The sequence below is a fragment of the Aotus nancymaae genome, unplaced genomic scaffold (genome assembly GCF_030222135.1).
Source record: "Aotus nancymaae isolate 86718 unplaced genomic scaffold, 86718_ANA_hifiasm-v0.15.2.pri h1tg000348l, whole genome shotgun sequence".
In the NCBI taxonomy this organism is placed as follows: domain Eukaryota; kingdom Metazoa; phylum Chordata; class Mammalia; order Primates; family Aotidae; genus Aotus; species Aotus nancymaae.
The window spans coordinates 517468-542100 of NW_026988763.1; the positions used below are offsets into that span (position 1 = coordinate 517468).

General features: G+C 42.8%; 1 protein-coding gene across 1 annotated transcript in view; it reads left to right on the top strand.

The window, feature by feature from the left end:
• LOC105705254 (rho guanine nucleotide exchange factor 11-like) overlaps window positions 1-24633 on the top strand; it is a 79652-nt gene that overhangs the window by 24264 nt on the left and 30755 nt on the right. The window contains 4 exon segments of the mRNA XM_064372104.1: window positions 139-181; window positions 21519-21568; window positions 22392-22449; window positions 23301-23479. Coding sequence (XP_064228174.1) covers window positions 139-181; window positions 21519-21568; window positions 22392-22449; window positions 23301-23479 — 330 coding nt within the window.

A 24633-nucleotide genomic window follows, 5' to 3' on the forward strand; every position in this document is an offset into this window, starting at 1 on the left:
CTCCGCGGGGAGAGCAAGCAAGGAGGCGCCAGCCGGCCCTGGGGGCGCCCAAGACGGGAAGCCAGAGCAGCCTGGGGCCCTATTAATAGGCCTGCTTTGCTGGCTGGGGTGAGGTCACTGGCCCTTCTCTGCCTGCAGTGTGGTGGTGCCTACGTAGAGCAGAAGCAGGAAGGGAAGCCCGGTATGATGGTTCAGCTAAAAGAGGTTGCCCAGAGAGGTTTTAGGTCTTGCCCAAGGTCACAGGCAGTTAGTAGTGGAGCTGGGTTTTGTTCTTGGTTCTCCTCTTTCTAGAACCAGTCTCCTATCCATACTCCTTCCCATTCCAAAGGTTTGCAGGCTTTGAATTTTGAAACAAGACTATTGTGCAATACACAGTGTATCTGAGGTCGGAATGTGTGAAAGGAGAGTGACTATGGTATTCGTCAGCCAGTGTGGGAACCTTTCCTCCTCCCCATCCAGTGTCAGTGCTCTTTCTGTGACAGCATGACGTGATTCTTGACATTGTCATCTGTAAAATGGCATACAAACAAGTAAATGTACAGTAGTATTATCCTGGAGATGGCTTCCTGAACCACTGAACCAATCAGATCAACAAACTGCAAAACGGGAGGGGAAGAGAAAAAAGTCCTTTTTAAATTCTCAACTGGTATTTAGAGAAGAGACAGATGATTAACCGGTGGGACAGCAATGGGACAGCACAGCTCACTCTCGTTGGCCTTGTTTCCTATGAGATGAACAGAAGCTCGGATCCTAGGCCCTGAGCCAACATTATACAGAGGCCTCTCCACGATTTAGAGACACACATACCATGACCACCCACATCTTACAAGGGCTCCAGGAGTGTCCTCTTACCTCTGCCAATGTCAGGGACCCAACTTCCTATGTGCATTAGTCAGGGTTCTCCAGAGAAACAGAGTATATACATAAAGAGGGAGAGAGATTTACTGTAAGGAATTGGCTCATATGGTTATGGGGGCCGAGAAGTTCCACAATCTATAGTCAGCAAGTTGGAAACCCAGGAGAGCCAGTGCTATAAGTTCCAATCTGAGTCCAATTGCAAAGTCGGGAGAAGACAGATGCATCAGTTCAAAGAGAGGCAGAGAAAATGAATTCTCTCTTACTCTGCCTTTTTGTTCTATTTGGGCCTATAACAGATTGGATGAGGCCTATCCACACTGGGGACGGTGATCTGCTTAACTCATTTTACTGATTCAAAAGTTAATCCCATCTAGAAACACCCTTATGAACACACCCAGAATAATATTTAAACAAATATGTGGGCACCCTATGTCCCAGTCAAGTTGACACATAAGATTAGCCATCACAACATGTGTTTGTATGGCTATGTTCCTTGTAACTTTTAAAATCACTTTTTATTCTTTTCCTGCTCACCTGATGAACTAATAGGCCCTGGTATAAATCCTCACTCTGGGCAAATACTCTATTAGAAAGAAAGCTCCCTGGGAAGACGTTTCCTATTCTTGCACCATGACTTGAATTTCCTACAAACCAGACACGGGTATCATTAGCAATAATGCAAAGGTGAACATGGAAGGAAGAAAGTGTTCTGGACCTACCCTAAGTGATAACATTCCACTTGGCTGTAATTGTTGTGAAAATGAAATATAAATATACTACTTATATAAATATACTACTTCTGTATGGGATGGTAAATAGCTACTATCCTAAACCCACCTACCACCCTGGCTAACCCAGGCCTTTCCCCAGGACACACACACACACACACACACACACACACACACACACACCCATCTCATATCTGGCAGTTAAGGAATTGATGTCTGGTGTAACAAGGAACCTGAACACTGTGGCCACTATCTGATTAGTTGGAGCCAACACCATATTCTTCATATCTATTTTGAATGCCCCACCCCTTACAAAGTAGGAGCTCAGTAAATGTCAGTGTCTTTCCCTTTTCCCTTCCCTTCTCATTATTATCCATCTGTTAAGTACCTGCTACATGGCCTGCACTTTGCCTAATGACCCTTTAAGATAAGTTTTCTACATTTTTCCAGATAAGGAAGTAAAATCATCATCCAGAATGAAATGACTGCCCAAGATCACCCTGATAGTAAGTTGCAGAGTTAGGTTTTATATCCAGCTCTTAACTGAGCCCTTTCTCTGTAAGAGGTGGGGCATTTAAAATAGAGAAAAAGAGTATGATCATTCATGTTTCCCTTTGTCTCCCTTCCTGAGCAAGCTGCACCCCACAACCCAGTTCTTCCGTAAGGAAGGGTGCCCTGGAAGGGCTTTGAAACTCTGGCAATAATGTCTTCTCCCATTTCCTATCATTTCCTATCCCTATGTTTAGGAAAAGCCTTCTCCCTTGGCACGCATACGCATGCATACACACACACACACCTTTTCAGGAAGGGAGGTTCAGCTTAGCTAAGAGTTTGGTTGTTGATGCTGCTGATGATAATCGGGTTCTCCCAACTCTCCTTTCAGTGAGAAGGAATAGCCTGGAAAACTGAAACAATCTTCCCCATCTTTTTTTGTTTTTTCCGCTTGCATTTTAAAACACAAGGCTGTGTATGGTCAGCTGGAACTTGGTTAGAGGAAGCTGTTAGTGAACATGCCAGTTTCAGGTGATCTTATTCTCATGGCCCTTTCCTTTCCTCTCTCAGCCTCTGACCTCATCCACCAAGGACCTGCCAGAATTCCTTCCAGAGTTCCACCAACAGGTGCTCAGCAGAATCTGCACTGAGAAGCATTGGAAAGATCTGACCCACCTGCCAACATCCTACCAGAACCTGAAAGTCACCAACTGGGATTCATGTCTTTGGATCCTGAAGTTCTAACCATTGACAACGTTGAATTTTACCTCAGCCCTGTGCTTCTGAAAAACAGGGAAGGTCAAGACATCCCCCCCAGTCTTAATCAATTCATGCTGCTATAGCAAAAATACCAGAGACTGGGTAGTTTAAGCAGCAAACATTTATTTCTCACAGTTCTGGAGGCTGGAGGTCTGAGATCAGGGTGCCCGCATGGCTGGGTTCTGGTGAGGGCCCTTTTCCTGGTTACATCTTCACTCGGCCTTTCCCTGGTGGGTGCACACAGGAAAAGAGATGCCATGTCTTCTTCTCTTTTTATAAGAGCACTAATCCCCCCTCATGGGGGCTCTAACCCTAATTACCTCCCAAAGGTCCCACCTCCAAATACTATTACTTTAGGGATTAAGGTTTCAACATATGAATGGGGGGAAGAGCACAAACATCATTTTGCATTGTGGAAAATCGTTTACCATAAAAAACCACCATTCCCCATATGACTGAGAGAAGATTCACAGATGCCCCCTTGCTTACCTATGACAAGGCTAGACACAGACCTTCCAAATTCCCATTTTTTGCTTCATAAATGATTAACTGAAGTGTTTCATCCTCACTGATCAATAGGACAAAATAAGAAGTTAACCAAACTTGGCTGGATGTGGTGGCTCACACCTGTAATTCCAGCACTTTGGGAGGATGAGGTGGATGGATCACTTGAAGTCAGGAGTTCAAGACCAGCCTGACCAACATAGCAAAACCTCTTCTCTACTAATAATACAAAAATTAGTCAGGCATGGTGGTGCGCACTTTTAATCCCAGCTACTCGGGAGGCTGAGTCAGGAAAATTGCTTGAACCCACAAGGTGGAGGCTGCAGTGAGCCCATATCGCACCACTGTACTCCAGCCTGGGTGACAGAGCAAGACTCTGTCTCAAAGAAAAAAGAAGAAGTTAACTTGGTTAAATTGGTGACATTTCTCTCTCTCCTACGAGCCTCTAAACTTTGACCCACTCTCAGCCTTAACCAGCAGACAGCCCCTCCAGAGAACAGGCTGACCTCAGGGTAAAATGTTCTCTGATAAACTATCTGGTCATGTCACTCTTTCATCCCATGTCCCCACACCACAGTTCTTTCTAGCCTTATTTAACTCCTCTTTATAAAAGAAAACCCGGCCGGGCGCGGTGGCTCAAGCCTGTAATCCCAGCACTTTGGGAGGCCGAGGCGGGTGGATCACGAGGTCAAGATATCGAGACCATCCTGGTCAACATGGTGAAACCCCGTCTCTACTAATACAAAAAAAATTAGCTGGGCACGGTGGCGCGTGCCTGTAATCCCAGCTACTCAGGAGGCTGAGGCAGGAGAATTGCCTGAACCCAGGAGGCGGAGGTTGCGGTGAGCCGAGATCGCGCCATTGCACTCCAGCCTGGGTATCAAGAGCGAAACTCCGTCTCAAAAAAAAAAAAAAAAAGAAAGAAAACCCTTATTCACCTAGCTCCTGAGACAATCGCCTAGCTCCCGAGACAATTGCACATCTTAAGGTCAATAATTCTCCCTATTGCAAGGGTCGCTCCCCATTCTCATTTCACACACACACACACACACACACACCCCACCTACAATAATCCTTTTGAATAAAGCCTGTCCTTGCTAAGTCTGGATTTATTTTGACACCATCTTTAAGAGTTTCCTCTGAGAATATAAGTGGGTCTATGTGAGGGCACTCTAAGTCTCAGTTAATGTTTTGATGAAGATTAATTTATCCCCATTTGACAAAAGGGGAGGATGGCAGACAAGAATACTAGGAGAACCTACCAGGCACTAGACATAGGCCTGGTTATTATAAATACTTAATTTCATGTAATTCTTGAGGCTCAAAGATATGAAATGATTTCCCCAAGACCGTACAGAGGCCAGACTGAAACCTAGGTTATTAACTTGGAATCACAGGTTCAACACAGACAATAGCTCCCCACAAAATTTTAAAGATCCCAGAGTCCAGCTCCTCCCGGGTCAGGTTGGAGAAACTAGGGTCAACCAACGTGCTAATGACAGAAGAACTCAGAAAAGAACCCAAATCTTCCACCCCAGGCTCCATCTCATTCCAGCACAACCACAGCTACCACTTTTCACCAACCTCACAGCTCTGTCTTGTCAGCCTTATTAAAACTGCTCTCTGCTGAGTTAGTCTAGACAATTTCCAAGAAAGTTCAGAGGGCTCCCAAGAAGATTCCCCAACCAAGGTAATCAAAGGATTTCAAGTGAAGTCAGAACACACAGGAGCAAAGAAGCAACTCAGCTGGACTCCTTTAACATTGATTGAACACCTACAGCTTGTTATGGCTGTAGTCCTCACATGGCTCCTGCCCAGTCAGGACTACGGAAATATAACATCATGCTGGGAGCCTGAGCTGTAACACAGGCATTGGCAAATAAAAGGAAAAATATGTGTCACTCAGCCCTGAAAGGTCAGAGGGTGACCTGCTCCAGGTAAATCTGAGAGCCAGAGAATGGTTGGGATGTAGAGCTCTGGAACTGTAACATCATTGCTAAGCCTCTGGGTGCAGTACAAAAATAAAAAACACAAGCATTGCTCTTAAAAATGGCCAGGCACAGTGCCTCATGCCTGTAATCCTAGCAGTTTGGGAGGCTGAGGCAGACAGATCACCTGAGGTCAGGAGTTAGAAAATAGCCTGGCCAACATGGCGAAACCCCATCTCTACTAAAATTACAAAAAAAATTTAGCCAGACATGGTGGCACGTGCCTGTAGTCCCAGCTACTCAGGAGGCTGAGGCAAGAGAATCACTTGAACCCAGGCGGTGGAGGTTGACAGTGAGCCGAGATCACGCCACTGCACTCCAGCCTGGGCGACAGAGCGAGACTTCTTCTCTAGTTTAAAAAAAAAAACAAAAAAAAAAAAAACAGGATGTTTTTCTGCTAGATGCTTCATTGTTTCATTTGTCTTTGCAGTATCCTTGTAAATTAGAAAGATTAAAGGCATTATTCACTCTCATTCTACATTCAAACAAAACAAAGGCTTAAAAGCCAAACTGAATTGCAAACCTAAGTGGAGGATAGGGATAGACACAGGTCTAGCTCCCAGGTCTTAGGAATCCAACTAATGTTCCAACTACTATAAACAGAAAAATAGAAAGTATTTGAGTTGGATCTTTGGACCATCTATTCCGACTTACCATCCAGTGTAGAAAGAACTTCCTTCTATAGGTCTCTGAAAAAAAAAAAGTAAAATTCAGTGGGCATGGTGGCACACACCTGTAGTCCCAGCTACTTGAGAGGCTGAGGCAGAAGGATCACTTAAGCACAGGAGTTTGAGGCTGCAGTGTGCTATGATCACATGCATTCATAACCCCTGCACTACAGCCTGGGCAACAGCAAGACCCCACCCCCCCAAAAAAAACAAGTAAATTAAAACATCCAGCTCCTAATTAATGCCTCGGTAATGGAAATTCATTACCTTTCATAATATAATCATTTTCTGACTACTGAAATGATACATATTTACACATTCATGGGAGAAAGTTTGGAAACTACAAAAAAGCACAAAGCATAAAATTTAAGCCATCCATAATGCTGACGTATCCTTTATTTCTCCCTTAGTATTGAAAGAGAAATAAAGTATATATTGACTTTTAGTTCTATCACATAGGATAATGTCCAAGATATGATTTCTATTACTTTTTAGAATAGTATCTTCTAATCACAAATACCAATTCAATCATATATATCCAGTCCAATATATCCACATTTTATAAAATTAATATCATACTTTTATTATCTTAATTACTCATAATAATTTTATATATAATTTTATATACATATATTTATATATAATTTATATATTTATAAATGTAAAAACATATGTAAATAAATCATTACACTCCCCATCCCAATGAGATATCACCTCATACTCAGTATCATGGCTGCTATCAAAATCATTATGATTTATTTATATATTTATGTAAATTATAATTTGTAATGTTGTAAATACTATTATAAATAAATAAATGGACATTTATCTACTGACTTATTCCTATGTTAATTTATTCACTTCAAATTTCTAAGTTTTAATAACATTTTCCAAAATCTTCTTGAATGTTTTTACACAAATTGCTTTCTAGATCTACTTTTTTAGAACAGATTAGTCTGTGGGCTGCAGTATGCCAATCCCTGTGATAAAATTGCAGATATGGAAAGATTTGTTGTGGGGAGGAGGAAGAGTGGCTTGGTGGATCTTTGGGCCATCTATTCCAACTTACCATCCAGTGTAGAAAGGACTTCCTTCTATTGGTCTCTGAAAAAAAAAATGCAAAATTCAGTGGGCATGGTGGCATATACCTGTAGTCCCAGCTACTTGAGAGTGTGAGGCAGGAGGATCACTTAAGCACAGGAGTTTGAGGCTGCAGGTTTAAGGAGTATGTGGGATAGGAAAAAGCATACTAGGATACATCATTGTTTTATCTCAGTACAAAATATTCCACTTATTTTGAAATTTCAGATACCATTTTAAGAGGGATGAAATTTTTTTTTCAAAAGGGGAATGAGTCTTTATAGTTTAAGAAACACTCCTCATCCCAATGAGATAGCACCTCACACTTATTAGGATGGCTGCTATCCCAAAATGTAAGCAGAAAATAACAAGTGTTGGCTAGATTGTGGAGAAACTGGAATCCTGGCACACTGTTGCTGGAATGTAAAATGGTGCAGCTGCAATAGAAAACAGTATGGCACTTCCTTAAAAAAATTAAACAGAATTATCATATGATCCAGCAATTTCACTTCTGGTTATATAGCCAAAAGAATTATGTCCATAGCAGCATTATTGACAATAGCCAAGTGGTGGGGACAACCCAGATGGGCATGGAGGGATGAATGGATAAACAAAGTGTGGCATATATAAAGGAAATTCTGACACATGCTACAACATAGATATCACTTGAAGACATTACACTATGTGAAATAAGCCAGTTACCAAAAGACAAATACGGTATCGTTTCACTTGCATGGGATGTCTAGAAGAGTCAAAGTCATAGAAACAGAAAGTAGAATGGTGGTTGCCAGGGACTGGAGGGAGAGAGGGATGGAGAGTTGTTTAACGGGCATAGAATTTTAGTTTTGCAAAAACTTCTGGAGACAAACAGAATGTACTTAACAATACTGACCTGTACACTTAAAAGTGGTTAAGATAGTAAACTTAATGCTATGTATATTTTACCATAATTTTTTTACATCTAATTATGCAAAAAGAAAAAGAAGAGAAAAGAAACATTCTCCAGAACAAGACAGAATCAGCCTGTTCCTTTTTCTACATGATAAAATTGCAGATATGTGAAGACAGTCATTGTGCTCACGTCAGCTTTCTCTTTTTCAAGCCAACTGTTATCAGCTTCGTCGGCTTTTCCCCATACGACATACTGTTCAGATCCTTTGTTTTCCTTCATCGTGTTCCTGTAATACTCTCTGGTTGTTGTTTTAATGCTTTTCTTAAAATAGGATTCCCAGACCAAAGATCATCATCCAGGTGTGTCTAATCAGGATAGAATACTTTGGAACTGTTACTTCCTACAACCTAGCAGATGCTGGACTTCTGTCAATGTGTCCTAAGAATATCAACTATCAAAATCCCAGGTCAATTTTGTGGAACCTGCTTCCCTCACTTGGCATGTGGGCCTTTGAGCCTAAATGCAGAATTTTAAATATATTCCTGTTTATTTAATTTTCTGAGTTTTGCCTCAGCTGTATTAAATTAAATTAAATCAAATGACTTCCAAAAATCAAAGAAGAAAGAACCCAATCTAAATCAAAATGTGGATCTAAAATTAAAAAAAAAATGTACACGTGTTTATTGCAGCACTGTTCACAATAGCAAAGACTTGGAACCAACCCAAATACTCATCAGTGATAGACTGGGTAAAGACAATGTACCACATATACACCATGGAATATTATGCAGCCATAAAAAAGGATGAGTTCCTGTCCTTTGCAGGGACATGGATGAAGCTGGAAACCATCATTCTCAGCAAACTGATAAAAGAACAGAAAACCAAACACCGCATGGTCTCACTCATAAGTGGGAGTTGAACAATGAGAACACATGGACACAGGGAGGGGATCATCACACATCGGGGCCTTTTGGGGGTGTGGGGGAGCTAGGGGAGGGATAGCACGGTGTCGGGGGTTGGGGAGGGATAGCATTGAGAGAAATACCTAATGTAGATGATGGGGTGATGAGTGCAGCAAACCACCATGGCACATGTATACCTATATAACAAACCTGCATGTTCTCCACATGCAGGTACCCCAGAACTTAAAGTATAGTAAATAAATTTAAGAAACAAAACAACAACAACAAAAAAATCTGAAAGTCACATGCAACTTCTTCAGCCATTCCTCATGTAATAAACTTTAACACCTGAGCTTTTGTTAGATCAAGACTGAGACAAAATTCTACAGCAGCCATGGCAAATCAGTTTAATTGAGTATACCCCTGCATTTGATTGGTAGGGCTGCCTGCAACACTGTTTTTAGGAGCCTCATTCAAGCAGAAATACAGTGATGGATTAAAGATGTCTGTCAAAGACTGTGGTAAGGAAATACAGGTGAGTATGACACAAATTTGCCAGGAAGGCTCCATGGGTTTTACTGTGGCTGAATTTCTACCAACGGTCCTGTGATTGAAGTCTAAAGACTATGAGCAGAAGCGTTTCAATTGCTCTTAATTGTCGCTACCATGTCATAGGAAATGAAGCTGGAAAATGAAACCTAATGTGTGTAATTCCCTCAGACGTCAAAAGACATCTGCATGTTCAGGACCGATGATTCTGCTTTGTCCCCACCCACTCAATTTTGAACCAGAGTCTCAGTCAGAAACAGGAAACAGAATCCTAAAGGAAACCAAAGAAAACAGAAATATCAATGATGTTATTTTTAATTATCCATATTATTATAGGAAACATATATGTGAAAATATTCTTTTAATGTTATACATTTTATGAAGTGGGTGCATGTATGAATTAACCACTACTAAGGTAGATACACACCTTATGTCATTTTCCATCTATAAATACATATAAAACCATAGCAGAATACATAGGAAATAACCTAGCACTTGGCAGACACTGGGCATGCAATAAATGTTTGTTGCATTTGATTAAAATCATTTAAATCCTTCTATTTCAATTTATTAAGAAAAGCAGTTACTCCAAATGTGTAGAAATAAATGAAAACCACCCAAATGAGAAACAGCAATGGCTACTTACCCAGAGCTTGCTATAGCAAAAGAGCCACCAGCACAAAGGCAGCCAGAGGACTTGGAAAGCATATGGTGGCAAAAGGGAAGGCTTCAGGTATGCCCTGAAGCTGTTGTCATGGAAGGCTGTAGGCAGGCTAACTATAAGTGGGAAATTCTATGTAATTGGTTAGGGGAGCATATTTGGCTTATTCCAGTTGGTCCCAAGTTAGAAATAGGGAACAAAGCCGGGCGCGGTGGCTCACGCCTGTAATCCCAGCACTTTGGGAGGCCGAGGCAGGTGGATCACGAGGTCAAGAGATCGAGACCATCCCGGTCAACATGGTGAAACCCCGTCTCTACTAAAAATACAAAAAATTAGCTGGGCATGGTGGCGCGTGCCTGTAATCCCAGCTACTCAGGAGGCTGAGGCAGGAGAATTGCCTGAACCCAGGAGGCGGAGGTTGCGGTGAGCCGAGATCGCGCCATTGCACTCCAGCCTGGGTAACAAGAGCGAAACTCCATCTAAAAAAAAAAAGAAATAGGGAACATGCTGTCAGTTATTAATCAAGTCTTGGCATTTGGGGTCAAGTGCTATAGCAGTTGTTACTTGGCTTCCTGTATTGGTTAGTGCAGGTAACTGTATATATAGTCTACCCATTGTCTGTTTGAATATTTGCCTCTCAAATACAAAAGAGTAAAATTCACTTCAATTCCATAAACATTTATACAACCACTAACTATGTCAGGGACTGCATCAGATGCTTGAAATAAAGGGATGAATATGACACAGTCACTGCCCTACACGGTGGGTGTGACAGTTAATAGTGTCAACTTAATTGGATTGAAGGATACAAAGTATTGATCCCGGGTGTGTCTGTGAGGGTGTTACCAAAGGAGATTGACATTTGAATCAGTGGGCTGGGGAAGACAAATCCACCCTTAATCTGATGGGCACAACCTAATTAGCTGCCAGAGAATATAAAGCAGGCAGAAAAACATAAAAAGGAAAGACTGGCCTAGCCTCCCAACCTACAGCTTTCTCCTGTGCTGGACGCTTCCTGCCCTCGGACATCAGACTCCAGGTTCTTCACTTTTGGGTCTCGGACTGGCTGTCCTTTCTCCTCAGCTTGCAAACAGCCTATTGTGGGACTTTGTGATTGTGTAAGTTAATACGTGACAAACTCCCCTTTGCACATATATATATCCTATCACTTCTGTCCCTCTAGGGAACCCCGACTAATACAGTGGTCAAGGTAGGCATATGAAAACCTGCAAAGAGGATAGCCTATCCCCTTGTCTCTGGTACAGATGGTATTAAAGCTTCCCTAGAAAGAGCTGTTGACCCATAACTCTCCAGAAGAGTTTTCACTACCTTCAAAGTAGATGCAAGACCCTTAGATTCAGGAAATGATTTTTAAAACTGTCCTGCTGTCATTTAAGACAATGCTCTCAAAGCCTACCCAGCAAAATGATAAACCCATAAAATTACTTAACATTTTTAAACATTTAAGTCCCAGTAATAGGGACTTCCTTTGAGTTACTGTTACTTCCTCTCTTACAAACCAGAAAAGTAAAAATTTTATAGAAATTAGATTAAACTAAGATGAGCTTCCCACGTTCAGTTTTTTTGGTTTGTTCGTTCGTTTGTGGTTTTTGGTTTTTGTTTTTACAAAATACGCTTGTTCATAGCCTTGAATATTGAGTGGTACTAGCCAATAAGCAATTGTTATACTCCTCTGTCTCAATCCAGTTACCTAGACCCCCAGTTTCCTACCTGAAGCCCTGGTTATCACTCCCCACTGTATTCCACTCATCCATTCTTCCTTGGATCTTATAAGTCTTGCTGGGGCCACCAAGCCTTATGGATGGCACCCATCACTTCTGCCTCATTCTATTAGCCAAAGCAAGTCAAGAGGTAGGGAAGTAGGCTCCAAGTACAAGAAGGAGTAAAGAAAAGCCCAGGTGGTGGCTTGTGCCTGTAATATCAGCACTTTGGGAGTCCAAGGAGAAAGGATCATTTGAGACCAGGAGTCTGAGACCTTGTCTATACTAAAAATCAAAATATTAGCTGAGCACGGTGGCACATGCGTGTAGTCACAGCTACTTGGGAGACTGAGGTGGGAGATCACCTGAGCCTAGGAGGTCAAGGCTGAAGTGAGCTATGACTGTGCCACGGTACCCCAGCCTGGGTGCAAGAGCAAGACCCTGTCTCAAAAAAAAAAGAAAAAAAAAAAAAAACCTGGACTGGGGCCATGATATAGTCTGTCTTACAGCATCTGTCTGTGCCTCCGCATGCCGGTAGAAAAGCATAAACAGTGACCTGTCTAGCAGTTCCAGCCTCCTTGAGCTCATTAATAAAGCATAGCATAGTTGTGAACTGAGTTTTGGAATGGACAGATTTAGGTTTGTTACCTACTCTCACCATTTAGTAGGAGCAAAGCCTGGGGCAACCTACTAAACCTTTTTCTGACCCTCATTATTTTCATCTGCAAAATAGCTATATTAACAGTATCTTCTTTACACATTGTATTAGTTCATTCTCACAGTGCTATAAACAAATACCTGAGACTGCATAGTTTATAAAGAAAAGAGGTTTAATTCGCTCACAGTTCCACAGGCTGTACAGGAAGCATGGTGTCATCTGCTTCTCAGGAAGCCTCAGGGAGCTTGTACTCATAGCAGAAAGCAAAGCGAGAGTGGATGTCTTACATGGCAGGAGGGGGGCCAAGGGGGCAGGGTGCTACACACTTTTAAACAACTAGACCTTGTGAGAACTCTGTCACAAGACAGCATCAAGGGGATGGTGCTAAACCATTCCCCATGATCCAATCACCTCCCACCATGGTCCACTTTCAGCACTAGGGATTACATTACAACATGAGATTTGACTGGGAACACAAATCCAGACCACATCAGATGTGGAACATTGCATGCCTTTATCAGTTGAGGTACAACAGGAAGCAGGCAAACCCACGGACTGGACAATTTGACAAGAGTTTAATAAGGAATCTCATCTACAAAGGTGTGGACTGAGTTTGGGGAAACCGAAAAGGGATAGTTCAGTATCCTAGGGTCAGCAAGGGCAGGGAACTGGTACCAATCATAGGCCTGAAAGGGCAAGGGAGGGAGCGGCTACCTGAACCCAGAGCTGTGACCAGTGAGGAGGAACACAGCAAATCTGCAGCAGACCAGAGAAGAATAAACCTCTACCTCCTTCTCTTCCTGTCCCCTTTTCTCCAGCTGATGTCTCTCATTGATCAAACCTAATGAGAAGCTGAAGGAAAGGAGCCTGTTCATTCAGCGAAGACAGAACAGCCTCCCAAGCAAGGGCAAACAGATTTAGTGAATAAAAACACAGAAGACACAAACAAATTTAAATCTTAGATAAACAAATACCTTTTTTAGTATAAATATATCCCAAATATTGCATGGAACATACTTATACTAAAAAAAAAAAAAGTATTTGTTTATGTTGGGTTTTTTAAACATAACACTGTTGCATACTTAACTGACTACAGTATATATAGTAAAAAGTAACTTTTTTTTTGAGATGAAGTCTCACTGTGTCACCCAGGCTGGAGTGCAGTGGCACCAACTCTGCTCACTTCAACTTCGACCTCTCGGGTTCAAGAGATTCTCCTGTCTCAGCCTCCCGAGCAGCTGGGATTACAGGCATGTGCCACCGTGCCTGGCTAATTTTTGTATCTTTAGTAGGGACAGGGTTTCACTATGTTGGCCAGGCGTGTCTCAAACTCCTGACCTCAGGTGATCTGCCCACCTTGGCCTCCCGAAGTGCTGGGATTACAGACATGAGCCACCACGCCCAGCCTAACACCCAGGGAAATGAAAAACCTTGAGTAACTTGCTTTATTGTCACATGCATTTTATTGCAGTGGCCTGGGTTCAAACCTACAATATCTTCAAGGTATGCCTATACAAGTTATCTTATAAACTAAAACCAATTTTTAACACTGTTAAGTGTCTTTACATCTGCTAGATTGCATTATCTTATTCTACCATCTTTGGGGCACTTTAAGGAATTTTAAACGAATCCATCTAATGGTACTACAGACTTAATGTGCATTCATAAAAAATTATAGTCAAAGATAATCTTTCTCTAGCACTTCCTACATGCTGAGGAGTATGTTAAATGCAATACTTGGCTTATTGTTTAGAGCAGGGCTTCTGATGACAGATACCTAGATTCAGATCCCAGCTCTACAATTTACCAGCTGTGTGACGCTGGGCCATTATCTCACCTCTCTATCCTTCAGCTCTTCATCTGTAAAATGGGTGAGAAAAATAAGAAGTCTGTCATTGAACTCTCTACCTAAAGTGCTGGCCCCTAGTAAATACTAACGAACGTTAACATACATCATCTCATGTTGTGGGGTCCCTCAGTTTTTCCCGCTGTTTTGTCTGTTCTGACTGAAAAACACAAAGTACCTAACCCCTCTGTGACCCAGTCAGCTACATGACTTCCTCTGCAGGTTTGTACCCAGCTAGGGCCTTGACCAATCCCAAGCACTTGGTGTTTTTAGGTTGTTACTGAAAACACTAAAAGAAAGTCACTCCGCCCTGAGCCAAATTCCTTAAACCCTCATATAAACTGCATAACTTGAGCAGGAGGTCAATGCAAGAGAAGCATCAATGCCCAATTGAGACCTGGGCATTTTCACTTCATCTGGTTTCCACAGTAGCAATCAAATGTATATATAATCATCTATCAGTGTGGAAGCTGAGACATGGAAAGGTTAAATGACTTGTTTGCTAAGAAAATGCTACAGCCAATACAGTAAAATACTTATGAATACAGCTAACCAGGGATGTAAAAGGTCTCTACAATGACAGGTATAAAACACTGCTCAAAGAAATCAGAGATAGCACAAACAAATAGAAAAATACTCCATGCTCACAGATAGGAAGAATAAATATTATTAAAATGGCCATACTGCCCAAAGCAACTTATAGATTCAATACCATTCCTATTAAACTACCAATGACACCCTTCACAAAATGAGGAAAAGCTACTTTAAAATTCATATGGAACCAAAAATGAGCCCTAATAGCAAAGACAGTCCTAAACAAAAAGAACAAAGCTGGAGGCATTACATTACCTGACTTCAAACTACTACAGGGTTACAGTAAACCAAACAGTGTGGTACTGGTAGAAAAACACAGACCAATGGAACAGCATGGAGGCCCAGAAATAAGGCTATACACCTACAACCATCTGATCTCCGAAAAAGCTGACAAAAACAAGCAATGGAGAAAGGACTTTCTATTTAATAAATGGTGTTGCAATAACTTGCTAGCCGTATGCAGAAGAGTGAAACTGGACCTTCCCCCTTCCTTACACCATATATAAAAATCAACACAATATGGATGAAACACTTAAATGTAAAAACTAAAACTATAAAAACCCTGTAAGATAATCTAGGAAATACCATCCTGGACATAGGAACTGGCAAATATTTCATGATGAATACATCAAAAGCAATTGCAACAAAAGCAAAAATTGACAAATGGGATCTAATGAAACTAAAGAGCTTCTGCATGGCAAAAGAAACTATCAGCAGAGTAAACAGACAACCTATGGAATGAAGGGAATTTCTGCAAACTATACATCTGACCAAGGTCTAATATCCACAGTCTATAAGGAACCTAAACAAGTTTACAAGAAAAAAACAACCCCATGAAAACGTGGTCAAAGGACATGAACACACACTTTTCAAAAGAAGACATACATGCAGCCAACAAGCATATAAAAAAAGTTCAGTATCACTCATCATTAGAGAAACGCAAATTCAAACCACAATGAGATATCATCTCACACCAGTCAGAATGGCTATTACTAAAAAGTCAAACAACAGATGCTGGCAAGGTTGAAGAGAAAAGGGAATACTGACTTATCACTGCTGTTGGGAGTGTAAGTTAGTTCAACCATTGTGGAAAGCAGTGTGGCAATTCCTCAAAGAACTAAAATCAGAACTACCATTTGACCCAGCAACCCCATTACTGGGCATATACCTAGAGGAATATAAATCATTCCACCATAAAGACACATGCACATGAATGTTTATTGCAATACTATTCACAATAGCAGATACATGGAATCAATCTAAATGCCCATCAGTAGTAGGCTGGACAAAGAAAATGTGGTGCATATATACTATGGAATACTATGCAGCCATTAAAAAGCCATAAAATCATGTCCTTTGCAGGAACATGGATATGCAAGAGCTGGAGGCCATTATCCTTAGTAGACTAATGCAGGAACAGAAAACCAAATACCATATGTTCTCACTTATATGTGGGAGCTATATAATGAGAACCAATGGGGTGGGGTGCAGTGGCTCACACATGTAATCCCAGCACTTTGGGAGGCCAACATGAGTGGGTCACTTGAGGTCAGAAGTTCAAGACCAGTCTGGCCAACATTATGAAACCCTGTCTCTATCAAAAATACAAAAATTAGCTGGGCATGGTGATGCACACCTGTAATCCCATCTACTTAGGAGGCTGAGGCAGGACAATTGCTTGAATCTGGGAGGTGGAGGTTGCAGTGAGCTGAGGTGGTGCCACTGCACTCCAGCCTGGGCAACAGACTCTGTCCCAAAAAAGAAAAAAGAAAAGAGAACCCATGGGCACAAAGAGGGGAATAACAGACAATGGGGCCTCCTTGAGGGCGAAGGGTAGGAGGAGGGAGAGAATCAGGAAAAATAACTATCAAGTACTATTCTTAACACCTGGGTGATGAAATAATTTGTACACCAAACCCCCATGTCATGAGTTTGCCTGTATTAACAAACCTGCACATATACCCCTGAACCTAAAATACAAGTTTAAGAAAGACAAAATGCTGTAGTCACTACTGCAAAGGAAAAATAAACGAAGTGAAAAACGACCCAAAGAATGAGGAAAAATATTTGTAAACTATTCATCTGACAAAGGATTAATAAACAGACTAAATAAGGAGCACAAATAACTCCATGGAAAAAAATCTAGTAATCTAATTTAAAATGGGCAAAAGATATGAACAGATATTTCTCAAAAGAAGACACACAAATGGCACTGGAGGTTAATGTGTGGGGCATGGCATAGAAGATGATGTTGGTTGAAAGGAAGGGGTCAGATCACCCCACAGGTGGAATATTCATCAGAGGTGACCTGAGGCGATTGCTTGTGATGCACTGCATCTATGCCCACGAGCTCTGGGGAGGGGGGGTGGCCTGTCCAAGTTGAAAGGATCCCACAAAAGTGGAACACACCCAACTCTAACTGGAGCATGACCTACCTCAGAGGGCTCCTCTAGGCTAGAAGCTACCGGAAGATGGAAGGAAGAAATTCCTGGAAGATGGAGGGAGGGAGTATGGAGACAGATAAAGAATGCTGACAGAGAGAGAGAGGAAGCTATGTAGGGACCAGACCCCAGCGTGCTGCCTAGCAACAAAAGCAAACCCTTCATGACCCCAGAGCACTACCTCAATTCTGCAGCTGCCTTGGGCTGCAACTCGGAAACTTCAACTCTGCCCACAAGTTGAGGACACTGAAGCATGTAACTTCATCTAGCCTATGACCAAAGGCTGGGGAGCACTCAGGTTCTATATCAGTTGCGCATAACAGAAAACCTGATTAACAGTGGCTTAACCACAAATGTATTTATTCGTCTCACCTGACAAAATGTCTAGAGCTAGGTAGCTCCAAAGTTGTTTAGCCTCCCTTCGATTGCATTGGCCTTCATCTCAGGGTAGCAAAATGACTGCCAAAGCTCCAGGCATGACATCCTCACACCATAGTAATCCAAGCAGGAAGGAAGAAGACTGGTGGGAAAGAGTCTTCTGGTAGTACAAACCTCTCTTATTAGGGAAGAAAATTGGAAGTCACCCAGCAAACATTTCCCATTGTATCTTACAGGCCAGAATCACTTCATATGCCTAGTTCCCCAAACCAATCACTGGCAAAGAGAAGTAGGATACTGTAATTACTTTAATCCTGATTTCTCGCCTGGGGCTGAGAGTTGCCTGCAAAACAAAATTGGGCTTCTTTTAACAAGGCTAGGCAAAGCAACAGTGCCTCAACCTTACCCATTACTCTTCCCCCTACCCGGAGCTTGGCCCTTGATCATCAAATCCATTTGACCTGCTCACAGAAGAAAGGAGGAGCACTCTTCTTAATGAGAGAGGAAAGACTCTGTAGGAGGGCCAGTTCCTGCTCATTATGCTACTGAAATTCTTGCCACAAACATTCCCCCATGGAATCCCAATGGTGTGGCCCTCCAAAGGAAGTTTCTGCTATACCTACACCCAAGGACTCGGGACTTCTTTAATACATCTCAAGACAGACCAATTCCACAACAAATTTACTAGTCATGAGTATTTTACAGAAGATCTCATAGAAACAGAAACAGAGTGAAGAGCCTCTGCTGAGCCCTTCACTCCAATAATTCTGCCTTGAACAACGCTTCCAGAGCTATCTCTTTGATAGCTCACCACCACTCCTCTGACCTTGATTCACATATCCTCAGCCCTGAGTGATCATCTATTGCTTTCAGCTTACTCTATCCAGTCAACCAAACAAAAGCCCAACAGCAGTTCACAGATCTGTAATCAAAGATTCTTCCTCAAGCAAAGCAACTAAAATTATCATTCAATAGTATATATATTGATAATTAGGATAATAAGGAGAGCAAAAGAATAAAAGGTGAAGATTAAAGTGATAATTTGGTAAGACATATTGAAAGGGGAGGCCGGGCAAGGTGGCTCTTGCCTGTGATCCCAGCACTTTGGGAGGCCAAGGCGGGTGGATCACCTGAGGTCAGGAGTTCGAGACCAGCCTGGCCAACATGGTGAAACCCAATCTTTACTAAAAATACAAAAACTAGCCAATCATGGTGGCAGGCACTTGTAATCCCAGCTACTCGGGAAGCTGAGGTGGGAGAATAGCCTGAACCAGGGAGGCAGAAGTTGCAGTGAACTGAGATCACGTCACTACACACTCCAGCCTGGACGACAGAGTGAGACTCCATCTCAGAACAAAAAAAGAAGAAGACAAAGGGCTGGGATCAGTGGCTCATGCCTGTAATCCCAGCACTTTGGGAGGCTGATGTGGGTGGATCATGAGATCAGGAGATTGAGACCATCCTGGCCAACATGGTGAAACGCCATCTCTACTAAAAATACAAAAAGTAGCAGACATGGTGGCAGGCACCTGTAGTCTCAGCTACTCAGGAGGCTGAGGCAGGAGAATGGTTTGAACTTGGGAGGTGGAGGTTGCAGTGAGGCAAGATTGCCTCACTGCACTCCAGCCTGGCAACACATCTCAAAACAAACAAAAAAAAAGACAGGGGGGAACATTGATTGTTGTATCTTTAGACAGGTATTCATTTTTTAGGTCACCCAAGGGTAGCTAATTTTTACAATTAAAAGTCATTTCCATGTGATATAAAAATATACCCAAAGTAAAAACAAGACAAAGTCACTTCAGGTTATCATATTGTATTTTAATTAGCTCTTATTTCATGTTCAAACTTTTGCTATGCAGGTATATGTGTGTATTAAATATCATTACTCCCAGCACTTTGGTAGGTTGAGGCAGGCCCTAACCCTAATCCTTTTTCTTGGGGCTGACCTTGGAGGCACTGAATTGCTTTCTGGCAAGAGGTCCATGAAACACACTTTTAAAAATTCTTGCAGTGATTCTCATGCTTGCTGAAGTTCCTTTACTCTGAAGAGTTTAGTTGCTTTTTTTTAATCACTAAGTTATTAGAAGTCACCTCACATGTTTCATACATTCAGGCAAGACAGCTCTGTTCTCTTCAGCATTAGTTTCTAAATGAATGTCTAAGCAGGAATTTCAAGCTATTTGCAAGTGTTCTTCCATAAATAGCACACTTTAGATGAGGGTAGTCTTGAGTCCCAGTATTGAAAAGCCAAATCGGAATGCAGTCATCACTGTATTTTTCTTTTCAGAGTAGAAACATTTAGATGGGCTTTGTGGGAGTTTTGTTTTGATCAGAGGAATGCAACTTACAGATTTAATGATCACGCTGGGACAAATGTACAATATGTAGTTTTTATGCTTCTCATTAACTTGTTTTGGCTTTAATGCTTTTTGCGCTTCCTGGATGTAAATTAAACTAGGACTATAAGTCATTTAGAACTATCTTGTGAGTCTGGGCATGGTGACACACGCCTGTAATCCCAGGACTTTGGGAGGCCGAGACGGGACGATTGCTTGAGCTCAGAAATCCAAGACCAGCCTGGGCAATACGGTGAAAATATTTGTCTCTACAAAAAATACAAAAATTAGTCAGGTGTGGTGGCACATGCCTGTAGTCCCAGCTACTTCAGAGGCCAAGGTGAGAGGATCGCTTGAACCCAAGAGGTCAGGGGTGTGTGAGCCAAACTCACACCACTGCACTCCAGCCTTGGTGACAGAGCGAGGAGACAGTATCTCAAAAAAACAAACAAACCATATTGTGATCAAAACCACTGTAGCCTCCAGTCAGATGACAAGTTGAAAAGGTGAAGAGCATGATCTTTTGAGCACCTCAGTCAGTCACCATCAGAAGCTCTTAATTTGGTTTATTTTAAAGGGAGAAACTGGGCTGAGTATGGAGGCTCACGCCTACAATTCCAACATTTTGGGAAGCCAAGGCAGGAAGATCACTTGAGCACAGGAGTTCAAGACCAGCCTGGGCAACATAGTGAGACCTCATCGCTACAAAAAAAAAAATTTTTTTTTAATTAATTAACCGGGCATGGTGGCACACACCTGTAGTCCCATAGCTACTTGGGAGGTTGAGTTGGGAGGATCGCTTGAGAAGACTAAGTCTGCAGTGAGCTGAGATCATGCTTCCGCACTCCAGCTTGGGCTATAGGGCAAGACTCTGTCTGTTAAAAAAAAAAAAAAAAGAAAAAAAAGGGAAAAACTGTAAATGGCTTTAGAAAGGCTTTTTTAAAAAGAAAAGTTATTATTTTTAATGATGTGAACCCCCAGAATATTTTACAAAACCTCTCAGGACTTAGGAAAGTCTTGTTTTAAGCCTTTTCTCCATATTTCCCTTAATAATTATTTTAACCATTCTGTTTCATACAGGAAACTCATTTTTCCCCCTGGATAATAAAAAATAACTCGATTTGACCTTGGAACATATCCAGATACATTAGAATGAAGCACACATGCTCTTCCCAGAGCCTGGCCCTGCCTGCCTCCTGCCTTGGCCTGCTATCAGAAGTCTAGCACCTTATCTAGGTGGAAGGAAGAGCAGGAGATGGGACCTTACATAGTTCACTCTAGCTTAAAAGTAGTTGTGTCTCTAAAGTGGAATAGGAAGTGCACCCAGCATTGGAGGTACTTAACACAGAGAAATAGGAGGAAATTTCAGAGGAGAGGTGATCTGACAGGGACCTTGATGTAGCTTCAGTGGCCTCTGGTAGAGGTTGTTGGGCTCTGCTGACCAGGCCTTCTCCTTACAGGAGGTGCAGCCATGAAGGCCGGCATGAAGGAGGGCGACCGGATCATCAAAGTGAGTGACCCCAACATGCACTCCCACTCCCAGCTGTGGAGGCAGATGTGCAGGGCACCCCTGGCCTTGCCCCATCCTGCACACTTCCATCTTGATACCAACTACCAGGCAGCCACTGAGTTAGGGGTGGTCCATGCGAGGGAGCACAGTGGTATAGTGTGGAGAGAGAGCAAGGAGGAAGATAGCTGTGGCCCTTCTTGACTCTGAAGCAACCAAGCTTTGAGAACAAGTTTTATTCTCATTTCATAACTGACCAAAATAAGATTAACTTATTTTGGTAGTAACTCGTGGAAGGACCCAAGACTTTGCTTCTCAGGTTGATATTCTTTCCTCCGTATAATGCCAACCTGGGATCCTTGCCCATGCTGAACTACTATAACCTGCCCTGGTTGTTCAGGCCTTTCTTCGACAGAATGGTGTTCAGAACCAGCCTGGGCAGCATAGTGGGGAACCATTGAGGAAATCCTAGATGCAGAGACTGCTTAGTCCTCTGTGAGGAGGAAGCACACTGGGGCAGTGGACATTCACATGTGTGTGAGACAAATGGTCGGAAAAGTGTATACCAAAACTAAGTGAATGAATGAACAAATTAAGGAATGAAGACGCAGGTCTTATCCCTGAAAACTTACAGGCTCGCTGGAGAGACAGAACAAATAGCAGATATGAACAGAACAAATTCATAGTGTGACTTGAGTAAACAAGTGACCAGAGGAGGCTAAAGAGCACTGGAAAATGGCTTCCTGAAGACGTGGTGTTTTGAACTTACAGAAGGATGCCCTAGCTGTTCATCACCATTACTCAAAATTGTTTGTCCCTCCAACAGGTCAACGGCACCATGGTGACCAATAGCTCACACCTGGAAGTGGTAAAGCTGATCAAATGTGAGTTGGAGAGAGGTGACAGCTAACGTAGGGGAGCAGATGGGCTGGGAGGGAGGAAAGGGCAGGCCTGCCATCCCAGGAGGTTTCCTTTTAGATGTGTGAGGCAGCTGAAGTCACGTCTTTAATCTTAACATGGAGTGATCCACTTAAATGGCCACAATTCCCTATTATTTCAAGTGGAGACACTACTAGGCTGTCATGAGACGTCTTATGTTTACCCACACCCATCTTTGCCACTCCTGTTTAGACCACATCCTACTGAGACCAGGTCTCCCTCAAATACCTTCCAATTCCCTCTCCCATTCATGGACATTCATACTCATTTGTTTTCTAGTTGGCAGGGAAAAGCAACCATAATCTGTTTGTAGCCAGGAAGGCTCAACAATTTGAGTCTGCGCAAATATTCAAATAGAAGCAACAAATGTTGAAGAAAGAATTTAAGAATGTGGGAAGTTTGGGGAGGGCAGAGGGCTGGAATCTGAGTGCCTGATCTGTGCCATGTGGGCAATATGCCCAGAGTGTGACACTGGCTATGCACTTTAGTGAGATAAAGGGGGAAACAAGGGGCTGCTGAGGTGGCCCGTGGGGTGTGTTCCCAGATATTTATGAGTGGAGTTCTAGTTGAGGTCTGTGCGTGAAGGAAGGGCAGGAAGTGGTACTTGGGTCCATGCAGGGCATCAAGGCAGGGATTAAAGAATGGATGGGGCATTAAAAGTGAGGAGAACTTAATCTACAGAATTATAAGCTTAATGACAGGACAAGGGAGAACAGTCCCCTCGACCCCCCTACCACCGTACCTGGACTGTCTGTCCAGAACAGCACTCCTGGAGCAAGTCTCTGTCTCCCTCTAGCTGATGCCTCTGTCAAACTCACCCTCCTGGGCTCTTCACCTTCATCCGTGGGCATCCCTGGACTTCAGCAGGACCCATTCCCAGCAGGAGCTCCCCGAATCACCCCAGCGATCCCCCCACTACCACCTCCTCCACCTCTACCACCTCCACAATGCATCACAGGACCCAGACCTCTGCAGGTAATGATCCTTCCGGTTCTCTTTCCTCACCCTAATGTCCTGTTGAAGAGCTCCGCACTGGGGAGGAAAGCAGGTTAAATCCATTGGGGTTGTGGTAAGCAGAGCAAGTCAAAAGACATATGGAAGACGACTGAAAGAGTTCAACAAAAACCAGGGCTGCACAGTAACAGTTGTTCCCTGCCTCAGTGTCCTCCTTCCATGGAAATGCATATGTGGTTTTATCACACAGCAACATTGGGTGTTCCCTAAATGTGTGGAAGGCTCTAAGGGCGCTCTCCAAAAGTACTCCTCATCGGAGAGAGAGTGCACACTTCCGGCAGGGACAGAATGCATCTGTTCAAGACCGTTGCCAGCCAGTGTTAACCAGGGTATGGTATAAAGTCAAGGTGCAGGGGAAAGGCTTCCTAGAGAAAAGCCTGCTTCAAGGTGCAAAATACAGAGCCCACTCAGTAGAGGGAGGGATCAGAAAAGGACAAAAACAAGTAGAGGCCAGTGCAGTGGCTCACACCTGTAATCCCAGCACTTTGGGAGGCCGAGGTGGGAGGATCACTTGGGCTCAGGAGTTTGAGACCAACCTGGGCAACATGGCAAAACCCTGTGTCTACCAAAAGCACAAAAAATTAGCCAGGCATGGTGGCACGCACCTGTGGTCCCAGGTACTCAGGAGGCTGAGGTAAGAGGGTTGTTTGAGCCAGAAGGCAGAGGTTGCAGTGAGCCATGATTGTGCCACTGCACTGTAGCCTGGGTGACAGAGGGAGACCCCATCTCAAAGAAGAAACAAAACAAACAAGTAGAAAGGGAGCTCTGGAAGCAAGGAAGGAACGCCTATGTGAAGAGTTGAAAGAGGACAAGATGCAGACAGGTAGAGGGAACAGGATTTTTCAGTTGGAATGAAGACTAAACCCACAAGTCTTGGGAGACTTTAGGGAGCAACTTGATGCCAAAGGTGATGACAGCCAAGGTTTCTAGAAGTTCAGGAATAAACTCAAAATAAGATGTGTGTTTCCTGCATTCCAGCAAGGTACTGAATAAAACATACTTATGATTCAGGCTCTACTCTCGTAGCTTTCCTTGCCCAAGAATCAGCAGATAGAAGAGAGTTAAGCTATTGAGTTCATCCCTAACTCTTATACTGCCATATTTTCCATCTCTAG